Source organism: Rhinolophus sinicus, chromosome 11 (assembly GCF_057876585.1).
Source record: "Rhinolophus sinicus isolate RSI-liver-muscle chromosome 11, RSI-T2T, whole genome shotgun sequence".
Classification (NCBI taxonomy): domain Eukaryota; kingdom Metazoa; phylum Chordata; class Mammalia; order Chiroptera; family Rhinolophidae; genus Rhinolophus; species Rhinolophus sinicus.
Genome location: NC_142511.1, coordinates 23,387,092 through 23,402,884, shown reverse-complemented (window position 1 = coordinate 23,402,884; position 15,793 = coordinate 23,387,092). Strand labels below are relative to the sequence as shown.

The 15,793-nt window shown below is 54.8% G+C and overlaps 1 protein-coding gene across 2 annotated transcripts in view; it reads left to right on the top strand.

Annotated features, from left to right (window-relative positions):
* The window catches only part of CNTN2 (contactin 2), a 32,376-nt gene that overhangs the window by 12,232 nt on the left and 4,351 nt on the right, over window positions 1-15,793 (top strand). For both annotated transcript variants that reach the window (XM_019711454.3, XM_074322268.2), the window contains exons 3-22: window positions 1,385-1,529; window positions 1,670-1,845; window positions 2,011-2,106; window positions 2,509-2,718; window positions 2,998-3,097; window positions 4,336-4,511; window positions 4,901-5,037; window positions 5,512-5,641; window positions 7,008-7,158; window positions 7,276-7,403; window positions 7,764-7,939; window positions 8,454-8,574; window positions 9,054-9,212; window positions 9,684-9,833; window positions 12,263-12,333; window positions 12,657-12,891; window positions 13,221-13,333; window positions 14,307-14,493; window positions 14,818-14,930; window positions 15,427-15,595. In XM_019711454.3, coding sequence (XP_019567013.2) covers window positions 1,385-1,529; window positions 1,670-1,845; window positions 2,011-2,106; window positions 2,509-2,718; window positions 2,998-3,097; window positions 4,336-4,511; window positions 4,901-5,037; window positions 5,512-5,641; window positions 7,008-7,158; window positions 7,276-7,403; window positions 7,764-7,939; window positions 8,454-8,574; window positions 9,054-9,212; window positions 9,684-9,833; window positions 12,263-12,333; window positions 12,657-12,891; window positions 13,221-13,333; window positions 14,307-14,493; window positions 14,818-14,930; window positions 15,427-15,595 — 2,943 coding nt within the window. The remainder of the gene's footprint in view (window positions 1-1,384; window positions 1,530-1,669; window positions 1,846-2,010; window positions 2,107-2,508; window positions 2,719-2,997; window positions 3,098-4,335; window positions 4,512-4,900; window positions 5,038-5,511; window positions 5,642-7,007; window positions 7,159-7,275; window positions 7,404-7,763; window positions 7,940-8,453; window positions 8,575-9,053; window positions 9,213-9,683; window positions 9,834-12,262; window positions 12,334-12,656; window positions 12,892-13,220; window positions 13,334-14,306; window positions 14,494-14,817; window positions 14,931-15,426; window positions 15,596-15,793) is intronic.

Sequence of the window (15,793 nt, the reverse complement as noted above, 5' to 3'; positions counted from 1 at the left end):
CTGTGGCATAGAGACCCACTCCCCACCCCTGGAGTAGGGCTGACAGCTGGATGCACTGGCAGAGGAGGCACTAATTGGTTAATGGGAATCCCACCCCCCATGACCCACCAGAGGGCGAGAAATCAGCTGTATTGAGGGGTAGGAGCGATTAGGAGTGGCCTGGCCCTGCCTGGCACCACAAAAGCAAAGTGTGCCCACCCTCATGAGTCAGCAAATGGAGCCCACTCCCCAACCCTGTGGAAAGGCAGGTGTGAAACTACCCTTTGTGCCCCGGGGCCCCTGACTTGATGAGGTTGGGCAATGGTGCATGAGGAGAGAGGCATCTGCCCCGGGAGGAGCCAGGCCTGAAACTCCGTTTGCACATGAGATGTCCATTTGCTCAGCAAATTCAGGAGACCAGCGTCTAGACCTGTGTGTGCCACAGACTTGCCCTGTGACCCTGGGCAAGTCATTCCCTTTTCTGGGCCTCTCTTTCTTGAATTGTCACATTATAATTTTATAAAAATGCCCCCAAGGCAATCAGCACACCATCCACCCACCATAAAGCCTTCCTTCCTCCCCCAACCCCCACCCTACCCAGCAGACATTTTCTGAGCACACACCTTGTGGCAGGCTGAACCCTCCCATGGACCCTGGGAGGGGAGTTCATGTTCTTTCTATTTCTCAGGTGAAGATGTTGGGGCTCAGAAGGGTTCTAGAAGAACTGGTAAGAGGCTCAGAGCCCAGGCACTTTTTCTTGAGACACACTGGCCCAGAAGGGACACCAGGCTCCAGGGACACATAGTCTCTCTACACCCTCTTGGCCAGTGACTTCCCATGCATCTTTCAAGGCCCATCTCACATCTTGCAGATCAACTCTTCCATGAGATCTCCCTGACAGCTCCAGGACAGTGTCACCTGCTTCCACTCTGAGGGGCCCCTGCACCTTGAACCTAAACTGTTCCAGTGGCTCTTACCGCCTTGTACTGGCAGTTTCCTGTCTCCCTCCCCTGGACTGCAAGCTCCTTGAGGAAGAGGGACTGTGACTTACTCATTCTTGCAACACAGTCTACATAGCCTGGTGCCATGTATACAGCAGGTGCTCAATACCTGAGTGTAGGATGGGTGATTGACTGAACTAACATGCCCAGACAGGGGCTGCCCAACCTATTTAAATTCAAATTTTAATTAATTAAAATTAAATAAAATTAAGACTTTGGTTCCTCAGCTGCACCAGCCGCATTTCAAGGGCTCCATAGCAGTGGCTAGTGGCTGTCATATCGGACAGTGCAGAAATGGAACCTTTCCATCATCGCAGAAAGTCCTATTGAACTGTGCAGCCCCAAAGGCCAGGCTTCAGCTGACTCCCAAGCCCTGAGGCCTCTGGTGGTGTCCCCATCTGCAGCTTGGAGCTCAGCCCGGGGATCCCCAGCCACCTTTGGGCCTGTCTTTGAAGACCAGCCCCTCAGTCTGCTATTCCCAGAGGAATCCACAGAGGAGAAGGTGACGTTGGCGTGCCATGCCCGGGCCAGCCCTCCTGCCACCTATAGGTGAGACTCCCCCCACCCCCCACGGTGGGTCCTGGGAGGCCCTGGGCATCTGTGTGGTTTTTCCTCACATCAGTCCTATGGCTGGGCTCGGTCCCGCTGGGCAGGACTCAGGAGGGCGGCCTCTTCTGCCCCTGCCGCAGGTGGAAGATGAACGGCACTGAGATGAAGCTGGAGCCAGGTTCCCGCCACCAGCTGGTGGGGGGCAACTTGGTCATCATGAACCCCACCAAAGGACAGGATGCTGGCGTCTACCAGTGCCTGGCGTCTAACCCAGTGGGCACCATTATCAGCAGGGAGGCTGTGCTGCGCTTTGGCTGTGAGACCCATGGGGTGCCAGGACACTCTGGGGGCGGGGGAGACGGGATTGGGGGAAATGTCCAGAAAGGGCAGGTGACGACTTCCCATGGAAGCTGAGCTGGGGGGGGGGGGGGGGGCAGGCTTGGAGAATGGTTCCTGGGTGCCACCTGGTCTTCACTTCCAGTTCTGCAGGAATTCTCCAAGGAGGAACGAGACCCAGTGAAAACCCATGAAGGTTGGGGGGTGATGTTGCCCTGTAACCCACCTGCCCACTACCCAGGTGAGTCGGGACTCTGGTCCACGGTTAGACAGAGGGCACAGGAGAGGCTCTAGCCAGCTCAGCAACGGAGGGATGGAATAAAAGGTGGTAAGTGACTCTTGGAAGTACTGATCCCTCAGTCCCCAACCTTAAATGTCATTAAGGATCTGCCATTTTCTAGCTTGGTGCCCTGCCTCCTCCTTCAGACTCAGAAGTCCCAGAGGGGCTGTTTCCCTAAGACAGCGCTCCCTGAGGGCAGGAATAAAGTCGCATATCCCCCTAGGTCTCCCCTCGGCCCCAGATCAGAGCATGGGGGCTGTCTCAGGACAGGGTCTACAGATCCCACCAGCATGTTGGGGCCCCACCCATAGTTGCCCTGTTAGCCCAACGTCCTCTGCTGTCCCCAAACCCCCCACGTCCTAGGCCTGTCCTACCGCTGGCTCCTCAACGAGTTCCCCAACTTCATCCCGACGGATGGGCGTCACTTCGTGTCCCAGACCACAGGGAACCTGTACATCGCCCGGACCAACGCCTCCGACCTGGGCAACTACTCCTGCCTGGCTACCAGCCACATGGACTTCTCCACCAAGAGCGTCTTCAGCAAGTTCGCTCAGCTCAACCTGGCTGCTGAAGGTCAGGGACAGTGGGCACGGCTGGGAGGAGCGAGCAGAAAGGGTCGGTGGGTATTGGAAAAGGAGTTTTCCCCTCAGAGTTTGTGAAGAGCTCGCAGGGCACAGGGTCCGGGGCCTGGACCCCTGGGCCCTCCTGCTGCAAGGCTCAGACTTTCCCTCCAGATCCCCAAGGGGAAAGTGCGTGAAGACGGAGTTAGCTCTGAGCTGTGCTGAGACCCTCGCACAGGAGCACCTGACCTGGACCCCTGGCATCTGATCTGCAAAACCCTTCTCTCTCCAGATCCCAGGCTCTTTGCGCCCAGCATCAAGGCCCGGTTCCCAGCAGAGACATATGCGCTGGTGGGACAGCAGGTCACCCTGGAGTGCTTTGCCTTTGGGAAGTGAGTGGTGAAGGAGAGGGAACAGGCCTGCGCACAGGTGACCCCAGAGAGAGAGAGGGCAGGAAGGGTCAGCACTCAGTCATTTTGGTATCCCTCACAGGGTCTAGCAGAATGCCAGGCCCACAGTGAGCAGTGAGCACCGCTGACCCAGCACTAGCTCTGGTGAGGCCTCACGCATGCCAGGGGCCTGGCACATGTTGGGTCACTGGGTCCTCTCATCAATGCATGACAGCTTCCGTAACACCTCAGGCTGGAGACAAGCAGCGCAGTGTACCAACCCGAACCCAGCCTGCCTGGTTCAAATCCCAGCTCTCTCACTTGCTGGCTGAGAGACCTTGGGTAACCTGCTTAAGCGCTCTGTGCCTCAGTTTCCTTATTTGTACATGGTGATAATAATAGTACCTACCTCATATGGGTTGTTATGAGGATTAAATGAGTTAATATATGTAAAGTGCTTAGAAAAGTACCTGGCATTTAATAAGTGTTCTGTGGATGCTGACAGTTATCTTTTTAAAAATTACAATAGAAATCATGCTCTCCCAGAAAAAGGACTCACTGGAACAAGGCTAGGCAAATAGCAGATGCTCAGTAAATGTTTGTAATATGAGTGACCACAAATATCTCCTGCTGTTTGAGGGTGCCCAGGATGCCCCCCTGCTTTGTGGAAAATTATTGGACTTCCAGAAAATCCATATTTAAAGCACATGGAAAGGCAATACATTAACTCTTTAAGACTCACTGATACCTCAGTCCATTTTAGTTCACAGATTGCTAATAATTGTAGCCCTTTTAGAAAGTAGAGGCAAGACCCTGTTGGGGGGAGGGGGGAGGGGCCCCATTAAGACCCAGGTTACGGCCACTGCTGGGGAGGGCAAGCCCAGGAGAGGCACCGAGGCCAGTGCATGGTAGGGGTGGAGAGGGCAAGTCAGCTTCAGGGTTACAGACCAACAGAAGACCGACTTCACTGGTGTCCCAATTACTGCAGGGGAGTGGAGGGGAGAGGGGAGACCTACTTCTTGCTTCTTCCCTGCCTGTGCGCCAAGCCCGCCTGGGAGAGGCGCCTCCCTCCCTCCCCTCCTCTCTGGGTTCCTCCCAGGCCGTGGGGCAGCTGCCTTGCTCCCCACCCCCACCTGCCCAGCATCTCAGGAAGGCCTGAGAGTCAGAGCTCCAGGAGCTGCGCGTACAGGGGAGTGTGTCCAGCTCATCCCAACCCCCTCTGACTTTGTCTCCTGCGCCAGCCCCGTCCCCAGAATCAAGTGGAGCAAAGTGGACGGCTCCTTGTCCCCGCAGTGGGCCACAGCCGAGCCCACGCTGCAGATCCCCAACGTCAGTTTCGAGGACGAGGGCACCTATGAGTGTGAGGCGGAGAACTCCAGGGGCCGAGACAGTGTCATGGGCCGCATCATCGTGCAGGGTATGAGCCTGGGTCACCCTCGCCCGCCTTCATCACCCTTGTCCCTGAGGAAGTCCACCCAAAAGTCAGGGAGGAGACAGGGAAGTCCTTTGCTCAAGCCTTCTGGCCCCAGGATTTCACTGGGCTGGGGCCAACTCAGAGCTTCAGTCGGAGGTGCGGAAAACACATGGAAGGTTTTAGAATTATTTAAGTCGCTAAAACAGCCACTGTGACGGCACAGGCTCAAAGTGCTAACTTGCTCAAGCCTGCTTCTCGCCACACCCCGTCCCAGACTGTTGGTGGCGCCCTCTGCTGTCTGGTACCGGAACTGCAGCCCTGCAATTCCGGCTTGTTTAATGAGCTGCAGGCTCCTCCCTGCTCACCCCGTCTCTCTCCCTTGCTTCCCACAGCCCAGCCGGAGTGGCTCAAGGTGATCTCGGACATGGAAGCTGACATCGGTTCCAGCCTGCGTTGGGGCTGCGCTGCCGCCGGCAAACCCCGGCCCACAGTGCGCTGGCTGCGGAACGGGGAGCCGCTGGCCCCCCAGGTAGGAGACCTGGGGCTTCCTCCCTCATGCCAACTGTCCTCTACTCACCTGGTTCCCTCACTCCCCAGATGCCCCACCACCACCACTGGCAGGCCCTCTGGGCAAATTAGGGTGGTCCTAGAGGCTTCTTTCCGACCCAGAGGCACATGGCCACAGACTGGTCAACTAGATAGACTTTTAACTGGTGGATCCAGAGACCTGGGTCCAGGCACAACTCAGACACAAAACACTGTGGTGCTGAGGTGGGTCATCTTGTCCCTCTGGCGTCAGTCTGCTCATTTTAGGGAGGCCTGGGAAATCTCCGAGTCCCGGAATTAAAGGCAGCCCTGAGATGGGACGGGACATGTAAACCCCCTCCTAGATGGAGTGGCAGCCTCGAGTGTCCACTGCACCCACCCCTGTGAGCCCCTCCACCCTGGTCCTCCGGTGGTCCCGATGCCCCTGCCTCACCCTGGGCGGGACTCTTTTGCACAGACCCGGATAGAGGTGCTGGCCGGGGACCTGCGATTCTCCAAGCTGAGCCTGGAGGACTCAGGCATGTACCAGTGTGTGGCAGAGAACAAGCATGGCACCATCTACGCCAGTGCCGAGCTGGCCGTTCAAGGTAAAGGGCCCAGGGAGGCTGGGGACATCCCCAAGGAGACACGGGTGGGGCGCTAGGAGTTGAGTTGCAGCGTTTCTGAACACAAAACACACCTTGGAAGTTTTCCTGCAGCTTCTGAGTAGAACTCAGGGATTTAAGAAAGGAGATGAGACGCTAGACTGAGAGCTCCCAGAGGACAAGGTCCCTGGCTTGTTCCTTGTCTGGCACAGACAAATTAAATGTTTGCTACAGTGAAGAAAAGACGGCAAAAGTCATTGGCAACCAAATCAGTTAAATTGGTGTTTAACCCAGCCCCTTTTTGGCTATGTGACCTTTTGCAAATTACTTAATCTTTTTGTGTCTCAGTTTACTGATTTATAAAATGTGGCAGTAGTCCTGCCCTCATACAGCTTTTGTGAGACTCAATGAGATGATAGAGGTAAAGCATAATATATAATAGGTGCCCAGTAAGTGTCAGCTGCTGCTAGGATTCTTATTGTGTGCCTTGAGCTCATGGAACCTCAGTTTTCTCATCTGTAAAATGGACAGAGTGATACCTCATCAAGTTGTAATGAGGCTTAAAAGACTCATTCACTCATTCATTCAACCGATATTTATTCAGTACCTCCTGAGATAAGCCTCTGCCTTCAAGTGTCTTAAAATCCAGTGGAGAGGGACAAATAAACTCAAGATCAAATAATTAAATAAGATCATTTCAGACAGCCATTAAAAATACAGTATAAAGAAGATCCAGAAGAACGGTAGGAGTGAGGTGGGCCAGTGAGATGGGATGGTTAAGGGAGATGTCCCTGAGGAAGTCACTTTGGAGATGTGACCTGAATGTTAAGAAGGAGACAATCGTGTGAAGATGTGGGGGATTTCCAAGCAAAATGTGCAGCCAGTGCAAAGGTCCTGAGGCGGGGGGAAAAGTGACATCTTCAAAGGACAAAAAAGGCCCACGTGATTGGAGCACAATGAGTAAGGGAGAGAGTGGAGCGAGATGGGGTTGGAGAGGAGGAGACTTAGTTGTGAGTCCTTGTGAGGAGGTGGACTCCATCCTGAGTTCCTGATTCACATTTTGGAAAGGATATTCTTAACTGCTGGGTGGAGAAGAGACTGTAGATAGAAAGTACAGAAACAGGAAGACCAATTAGGGGGCTTCTCAATAGTCTAGCAGATTTGGTGACTTGGAGCAGCGTGAGAGCAGTGGGGTGATGAGAAGGGGCTGGATTCCGGGTGTATTTTGATGGTGTTAAGAGTCACTCATGGATTCACCATGGAGGAGACGTAAGATGCTTAGCACATGGTCAGCTAATGTCTTAATCCAGGCCAACAGGTATTGTTATGACTCCCTGGGTGACTGTGGGACACCCCCCTTTCCTTCTAGCACTGGCTCCCGACTTCAGGCTGAATCCTGTAAGGCGTCTGATCCCTGCAGCCCGAGGGGGAGAAGTCATTATCCCCTGTCAGCCCCGCGCAGCCCCAAAGGCCGTGGTGCTCTGGAGCAAAGGCACCGAGATTTTGGTCAACAGCAGCAGGTACAACCTACACCCCACCCCAAGCAGCTCCTCCCCCTCATTCTCCTTGGAGATGTGTCCCTTCCTAGACTACAGGGTGTCCCTGGGTTGGCCAGATCTGCTCTGTCCTTGCTGCAGAGTGACTGTCACTCCAGATGGCACCTTGATCATAAGAAACATCAGTCGGTCAGATGAAGGCAAATACACCTGCTTTGCTGAGAATTTCATGGGCAAAGCCAACAGCACTGGCATCCTGTCTGTGCGAGGTAAGGGGTGTGGTATAACTGAGGTTGGTGGGCTTAGCCACCTAGGGGCACCATCCCCCCTGCCATCCTGCCCTGTGTTCCCACATTCCTCCTAGTTTGGTCTGGAGGTTACCCCAGAATACAGTTCACTTGGGACCAGCCTCTCGCCACCATCCAGAATCTAGTCTTGCCTGCCTCCCACACACTCCTGGGGCTGCTGGGAGGTCAGGATATGCTTGGCCATACGGCCTCTTCTCATTCCTGGGACTTAGGACAAACGCTCTCACTCCATTCACCCAGGGGTCGTGTGTGTGTGTGTGTGTGTGTGTGTGTGTGTGTGTGTGTGTGTGTGTTGTTTTTTGGTTTTTGGTGTTTTGGCAGATGCAACTAAGATCACTCTAGCTCCCTCAAGCGCTGACATCCACTTGGGAGACAATCTGACTCTGCAGTGCCACGCCTCGCACGACCCCACCATGGACCTCACCTTCATCTGGACCCTGGATGACCTCCCCATTGACTCCGATAAGCCTGGGGGCCACTACCGCAGGGCCAGTGTGGTAAGGCCTCAGGCCGAGAACCTGGGGCTTCTCCCTCCTTCTAGATAGTCAGGGGACCCAAGATGTCCTTAACCATCACCCCCAAAGCCTTTCCCTCAGGAATGCCAACCATGGCCAGCTCATCTTCGGATTCATAACGACCGTCCCTTAGACTGGCAGTTCCCTGGATTCCATTCCAACAAAGTCCATGCATTTAGGAGAGGTTAGGGACAAGCCTGGGATTCCAGGCACCCAGCAAGACTGCTCTTGTCATCTTGTCCCTCAACACAAATGACATCATTTACCTGGACCATTGAAGACAGTCTTGTGAAACAAACTGTTGTTTAGTCCCCAGTGGTACTAAGTAGGGAATAGCTGATGCCTCCCATTGAACAGATAGGAACACTGAGATGCAGAGGGGACCCTGGACGTAATGGAGCAGGGGCCATCGAGCCCTGCCTCATGTCTCCTTGGCTCACTGCACTAGCCAGAGCCAGGTCCCCTGACCTGTCCCCATCCTGTTCCCCATGCGCAGAAGGAGACAGTTGGGGATCTGACCATCCTGAACGCCCAGCTGCGCCACGGCGGGAAGTACGTGTGCATGGCTCAGACAGTGGTGGACAGTGCGTCCAAGGAGGCCACAGTCCTGGTCCGAGGTGACGGGGTTTCCCACCCCCACCCCCACTCCCTCAGGGCTATTCTGACCTTCCTTCCCTAACTTCCCTCTTCTCCCTGGAAGCTGTTGGGAAGGGCTTCTGACAGGTCCTGAGCCAAATTTATCCTGTGGGTCTTCGCAGGCCCTAAATGAAGAGAATATTCTTCCCAAGCCAAAATTTAAAAAATCCATTCCAAAACACATCCCACGAACTTTGCTCAGGCCACAAGTTTTCAGAGCTTAGACATCCCTATATGAGGGTCTCTGTGACTCCTCCAGCCTTGGATACATGGCCACCAGCAGGCACCACCATTCCTCATTCACTGCCCACATTCCTTGCCCTCTCACCCAGGTGTGTGTTTATGGCGCCCTCTGCTGCCCCTTGTTGGTACTGCACCAGCCCAAACTAGCGTGGAGGAGGTTGACTCAAATTTGAAGCTGTCCATTTCTGACTCACAGTGTTCTTACCTCTTGGTGCAGGTCCACCAGGTCCCCCGGGAGGTGTGGTGGTGAGGGACATTGGCGACACCACTGTCCAGCTCAGCTGGAGCCGTGGTTTCGACAACCACAGCCCCATTGCCAAATACACCCTGCAAGCTCGCACTCCACCTGCAGGGAAGTGGAAGCAAGTTCGGACCAGTAAGTGAATCCCCTCCCTCCTCCCCAACGCTGTCAGTGCTGATAAGGCCTGGCTGTGTGCCAGAGGTGGGGGCCGGGGTCAGAAGGCTGGGGCCAAGCCTGGAGCTTCAAAGAGGGACAAGCTTGGGCCATCTGCCTGCAGGGAACTCGCAGGCCAGTGGGGAGCTAGTGGACAGCGAGGGAGTGGGGAGAGAGTTGGAGGAGGAGGTGCTCCGTCTGCACCCTTGAAGTATTGGCAGGACTATTACAGGGGCAATGACAACACTCATGGGGGTGTGGGGTGGGCAAAACACCAGCAAAGACTCTAGGGCAGGGAGCACTACTAGTTTTCCGGTCATTTTTCAAAGAGGTGTCATGAGTGCTTAGTATGTGTCAGGCACCATCATGAGGCTGGGTACGGGCCCAGTCCCTGCGCTCTCCATCCAGACCAGTAAGCAAATGTCGGAACCCTGACTCCCTGGTGCCTTGCAGATCCGGCCAACATCGAGGGCAATGCAGAGACCGCCCAAGTGCTGGGCCTCACACCCTGGATGGACTATGAGTTCCGGGTCACAGCCAGCAACATCCTGGGCACTGGGGAGCCCAGTGGGCCCTCCAGCAAAATCCGGACCAAGGAAGCAGGTCAGAGTCCTGGGTGTCCCAAAGAGAAGTAACGTCAGGGCACAGACTCAACCCCTCTTTAAAAGGAGCCCCAAGCAAACAGCAATTAACAGAGTTCCAACCCTGCTCACCAGCTTCAGACTTCCTAACAAAACCGATGAGAAAAGAACACAAGTCGGGGCTGGGCTACAGCAGTGCACAGAGGTGGGGGCCGGGGCCACGGCCTATCAGGGCTGGAAGAACCATCCAGTCCGAACCCCTCATTTAAAACATGGGCCAACCTTACAACTCCACATGAATCTACAAGATCTCAAAACAGAGTTTGTTAAAAATGGGAAAAAACCGAAGTGTGGAGAAGAGAAGGGTACACTGGCAGAACTTGGACTTGAACCCAGGGCCGATGGGCAGATATCCTCACTGGAGGTACAATGAGCTGTAGAAATTGGTTAATGAGGAAGGTGTGTGTATGAGAGAGGAGAGAGAGCGACAGAGAGCAAGAGCAAGAGAGAGCGAGAGAGAGAGAGAGAGAGAGAGAGAGAGAGAGAGAGAGAGAGAGAGAGAGAGAATGTGGTGCAGGGGGCACGGAAGCAGCCAGTGTCCCCAGGTCCTCTAAATGGTTTCATCTGCCCACAGCCCCCCTGGAAGGCACGTGGGTGTCGGAATCTGAGTGGGGAAGGAAGGGAAGAGAGCCGGGCAGGCCCGAGGCCCCTGTCAGCATCTGCTGAGAGGTTTCTGCCCACCTACTGAGCCTTTCACAGGTGAAAAGCCAGCATGAGAGCCTGTTAGTACACACAGACCCAGGCAAAGGTCCTGGGACTGAAAATCTACCTCTGCAAGTGGAGGGCAGGGAAAGACCCAAGAAAGAGGCAGGTCCCTCCAGTCTGGCAACTAACAGTTTATTAAGAGAAACTTACATAGAGGAGTATCTTGAGCAGCTACAAGATGAAGTGTATACTCTCTGTGCCTCTTGACACAAAGATTATACAGGGTAAAAGGGGGCGATAATCACAGGTACTAGTATCTGAATTCCACCAGGTGCGGGACATTCCATGCTTGACGCAGTGAGGACAAGGGCCTATTCCAGGAACCAGAGGCAGGGAGGGGCGCTGATTTATGTTAGAATGAACATCACTTACATGTCTCTAAGGGGGGGGGGGGAGGGTTGGAAAGAAACCTTTGTTCTGGCCCGGGTCCAGCTCACTGGACAGATGGTGGTCGCATCATGGAACAGTCTCTCCTGCCCAGAGCCCTGGGGTCACGGACAGACAGCATGGAGTCATGGGGTCAGGCCCTGCCTGTCCTTTCCTGCCCACCCAGGCCTGCCCCGCTGGAGGTGTAGTGAGGGTCTGCCTTCTGGTGTCCCTTCAACAGTTTCATATATGCCCCAGTCTGACTTTCTGAATTCTTTCTGGAATCATTCGACATTTCTAACTAGCACCTCTCCTGAGTAAGGAATTCCAGAAGGAGCACTTTTCTTGACTGGACTTCTTGCAGAGTCAAACGTGGGGTGGGGCGTGGTCGCCTTCATTCTGGTATCCCAGAAGCTGACGGGCACGAAGACAGCTATGATGCAGAGGAAAGATGGTGGGCTTTGAAATCAGAAGAACTGAATTCAGATTCTAGCTGTGCCATTTAGATCTTAGCTCTGTGGCCTTAGGCAAGTCACTTCACTGCTCCGTGCTTTAGTCTTTCCACCCTGGAAAGGGTGAAATAATGCCCACCTCCCAGGACCAGATGGCAATGTGTTGAAGTGCTCCTTGCAAATTAAAAGCCCTAAGCTGTAGTCATCAAACCAAGTCACACGTCTCCAGTTGCTGGGTCATCTGAGGAATATTTTGACCCTCAGCTAAGTTACCCGCTGCAAAGCTTCATGAGCTATGAAATACATTCTTATTTTAATAGCAGCCTTTTTGAGTATCAGGGACAATTAGGAAATTAAGTCTGCCACAAAAAGAAAAAAAATAATAAAACATCCTGCAACCTAAAAGAAATGTTTTTCCACTAACTGCAGTTCTGGATTATTTATTCCCCTTAATTTTAAAGCAAACTGGAGTTGGTCAGTGTTATTTAATTTAAGCCAACATGAGGGAAGAAGATAGTGGTCATTAATGGAATGCACACACACACACACACGCTACTGTCTTGTTTAATTTTAATCTTTTTACAGCCCTTTGAGAGAAACATTATCCTCATCTCATGGAGCGAGAATCAGGCTCAGAGAGGTTAAGTAACTTGCTCAGAGTAACACAGCTAGTAAGTGGCAGAGGTGGGATTTGATTGTAGGTTCTGCTTGACTCCAGAGCCCACATCCAGAGGGACAGTTAGAAGACAAAACCAGGGCCCACCTGAAGGGGTGTCCCTGTCCTAGAATGCTTTACAGTCACAGGCTCATGGCTTTTGTTCCCTTATTGCCGGTTAACAAGCCACGTCTGTGTCCTTGGCCCTGACAGCGCCCTCAGTGGCACCCTCAGGACTCAGCGGCGGTGGCGGAGCCCCCGGAGAGCTCGTCGTCAACTGGACGGTAAGCTGCAGAGACAGGCAGACGCGCTCTCTGGAGGCGTGGGGGGGACAAGTTCCTGCTTCGCCCACCCCATCCTGACATCTCTGGGCTGGAGCCGCGTGCAGAGAAGACCCAGGCAGTTATTGCACAGCCCCGTTCGAGCAGACCACGTCTTCTCCCTCCCTTTGCTCCTGCTGCCTCTCGCAGGAGCACCATGCGGGATAAAAGTCCCTCAGGCGCAGGAGGCCAGGGGCCGACCCTCCTGGGGAAGCGTGGGTGGGGCCGGGGAATGGGCGGGAGACGCACCCTCGGCCCCTCGCCCATGCCACGCTCTTGCCCCTCAGCCCATGTCACGGGAGTACCAGCACGGAGACGGCTTCGGCTACCTGCTGTCCTTCCGCAGGCAGGGCAGCGCGAGCTGGCAGACGGCCCGAGTGCCCGGCGCCGACGCCCAGTACTTCGTCTACAGCAACGAGAGTGTCCGGCCCTACACGCCCTTTGAAGTCAAGATCCGCAGCTACAACCGCCGTGGGAATGGGCCCGAGAGTCTCACCGCGCTCGTGTTCTCCGCTGAGGAGGGTAGGCGGACACGTGCCCACCCTGCACCCCCTGCAGCTTGTCCATGAGGGGTAGGGCCGAGGAGTGCTGCTCGCACCCGGCTCAGGTCCGTTCTGGGCTGGTCCGGACGCCTGGGTTCCCAGCCACTGGCCTCATTTCTAGCTCTTGTACCTGTTTCCCCGCTGAGGCCTAGGGAAGGGGGAGGGAGACTCCCTGGGAACCCCTACATGGCTTTCACCCGGGACCCTGGGCTCTCTAAAGTCCTACGCAAGGGCCATCCCGGTTGGCGGCTGCTCTGTAGGACACAGGGAGGCCCCAGCAATCCAAGCCCATTCTGCATTGATCCCCAGAGCCCAGGGTGGCCCCTACCAATGTCTGGGCCAAGGGGGTCTCATCTTCAGAGATGAACGTGACCTGGGAACCTGTGCAACAGGACATGAACGGGATTCTCCTGGGGTATGAGGTGAGCGTTGACCCTGGGGCATGGCAGAGGCAGGGTGCTGGGGCTGCGAGGCTAGGCAGGGGCGCTTCGCGGCTCACTCGTCCCTCCTCCTGGGATCATGCGTTCTCTAACTTGGCAAACAGCACCCAGGTTATGCAGCACTGTGAGCATGACCTCAGCTAAGACCCGGAGGGGAAGACAGGCCTGTAGACACTGTAGTAACTGCTGGCTGTGGGGGCCCAAGGGAGGAGGAGTGGGTTCTGGAAGGGACATGGCTTGTCCCTTTCGTGCCAGCACCCAGCTAGCCTAGCATCCCTGGGGCTGCAGAGAACAACATGGCCCCCTCTATGTACCAATTGATCACTGGTCCCTGGGGACTCTGAGCCCACCAGTGAGCCCACACTAGGGTGCCTATGTAGTCGGTGGAGATTAAGAAGCCAGAGGAAGGGAAGAAGAAAAAGCAAGGAATGTCATTGCCCAAGGGAGAGTCATCAGGCCTGGGGACTAGAGATGCTGGTAGTGCCATTCCAGTAGAGTCAGCTCCGGCTTTTAGCACAATAGATTAGGCCAGCCCCAACTCTGCCCTTGATTTGTTAGAACAGTTCACAGCTCTTAATGTTATGATGACTACTGAAATGGTTTTGCGTCTATTGGACAGCCATCATAAGTTCGCTAGGGGTTGGGAGACAACTTTGCAAGGACAGATATGCATGTCATAACCTTTAGCAGAGTCCCCACAGTATTCCATGGGTTAATTAAATAGGAGTGGGTTCCAGGAGGCCATCGCTAGGTTGGGTAGGTACCCATCTCCCACTCTCACCTACTCACCGGCTCCCTGATGGGCACTGAGAAGGCAGCAGGGACGCACACCAGCTTGTCCCAGGACCAGAGTGAGCAGGAGAGGAACAGAAGGTAGTTGGCCAGGGCCAGGGTCAAGGGAGCTCTGAGGTCCTGAACTTGACTGCTGACCCTAGGCTATTCCTGCCCCCTTCAGATCCGCTACTGGAAAGCTGGGGACAAAGAAGCGGCTGCTGACCGAGTGAGGACAGCAGGGCTGGACCCCAGTGCCCGAGTCACTGACCTGCACCCCAACACCAAGTACCACGTAACTGTACGAGCTTACAACCGGGCGGGCACTGGGCCTGCCAGTCCTTCCACCAATGCCACGACCATGAAGCCCCGTGAGTCTGTCAGCCTGGGGTGGGGACGTGCTGATAGGATCACTCTTTCCCCAACATAAGACAAATGCTCTAGCCCACAAGCCCTGGGCTGGACAGAAACAAGGCAGCAAACCTACTGAGAATAAAGAGTGGAGTTCATGGTTTCTGAAGCGCTTCTCTCTTCTCCAACCTTTAGGTTTTCATGGGGTTTGTTTCTTAGGCAGCTGTGAATTTTCTGGGTGTAACTGTTATGGGCAGATATCTAGAAAAAGACTGGCTAAAGGCAAGCTGGTGGGTGGTGAGGAAACATTTGGAAGTCCCCCAACTTCCTCCCTCCTCTGGCAGCTCCACGGCGACCTCCTGGCAATATCTCCTGGACTTTCTCGAGCTCCAGTCTTAGTATTAAGTGGGACCCTGTGGTCCCTCTCCGAAATGAGTCTGCAGTCACTGGCTATAAGGTAAGGAAGGGATCAGGCGAGCCTTGAATGTGATGAACAGTTCATCACCGTTTCCAGTGAACACGAGGGGGCTGCAGTTTAGAGCAGGAGGGAGCTGAGTTAGATGTGAGCAAAGCATTTGTGATTGTGAGAGGCACGAAATACATGAATGGTTCTCCAGGTAACTAGTAGTGGAGACTGTAAGAAAGGGGGCAGATAGTATGGCTGCGGAAAGGCAGGGTTCATGGGGGCAATGACACACTGAGTGAAGTCTGGGTGAAGAAGGATCTAGCCTAAGAGGTCTGCAAAAACAGTCCATCCGCTCACAAGCTTTCCTCCACCAATGAGGAACTTGTTGCGGAGCCTGGTCCTTCCTGGTCAGCGGGAACAGGAGGGGTGAGGAGGAGCAGCTCCAAGGCCCAGAACCAGCTGGGTTCCTCCCGGCGCCTCCAGCTGGGGAAGACGGAAGACACAGCCCTGGAGTAAGTACTTGCACCTGGCTGACGTCCTCCCACAGATGCTGTACCAGGATGACTTACACCCGACTCCCACGCTCCACCTCAGCAGCAAGAACGGGATAGAAATTGCAGTTCCCAAAGACCTCAGCTATGCCCTGGTGCAGATCCGGACCACAGGGCCTGGAGGGGACGGCACCCCAGCAGAAGTCCACATCGTGAGGAACGGAGGTGCTGCCTCTCCCCACCCATTGCCCTGGGAGTATCAGGGTCCACGCAGATGCGTGATGAGGGAATCTTTCTCACTCAAGCCAACCCCACCCCAGCCCGAGCCCAAGGGGAAAGGGGAAGGTAGGCAGGAACCATGTGCAAAGTAGTCCTGGAACTGCCCGCCCTTGCTCCCTCCTCCCCCACAACCCTGAGGGCTGG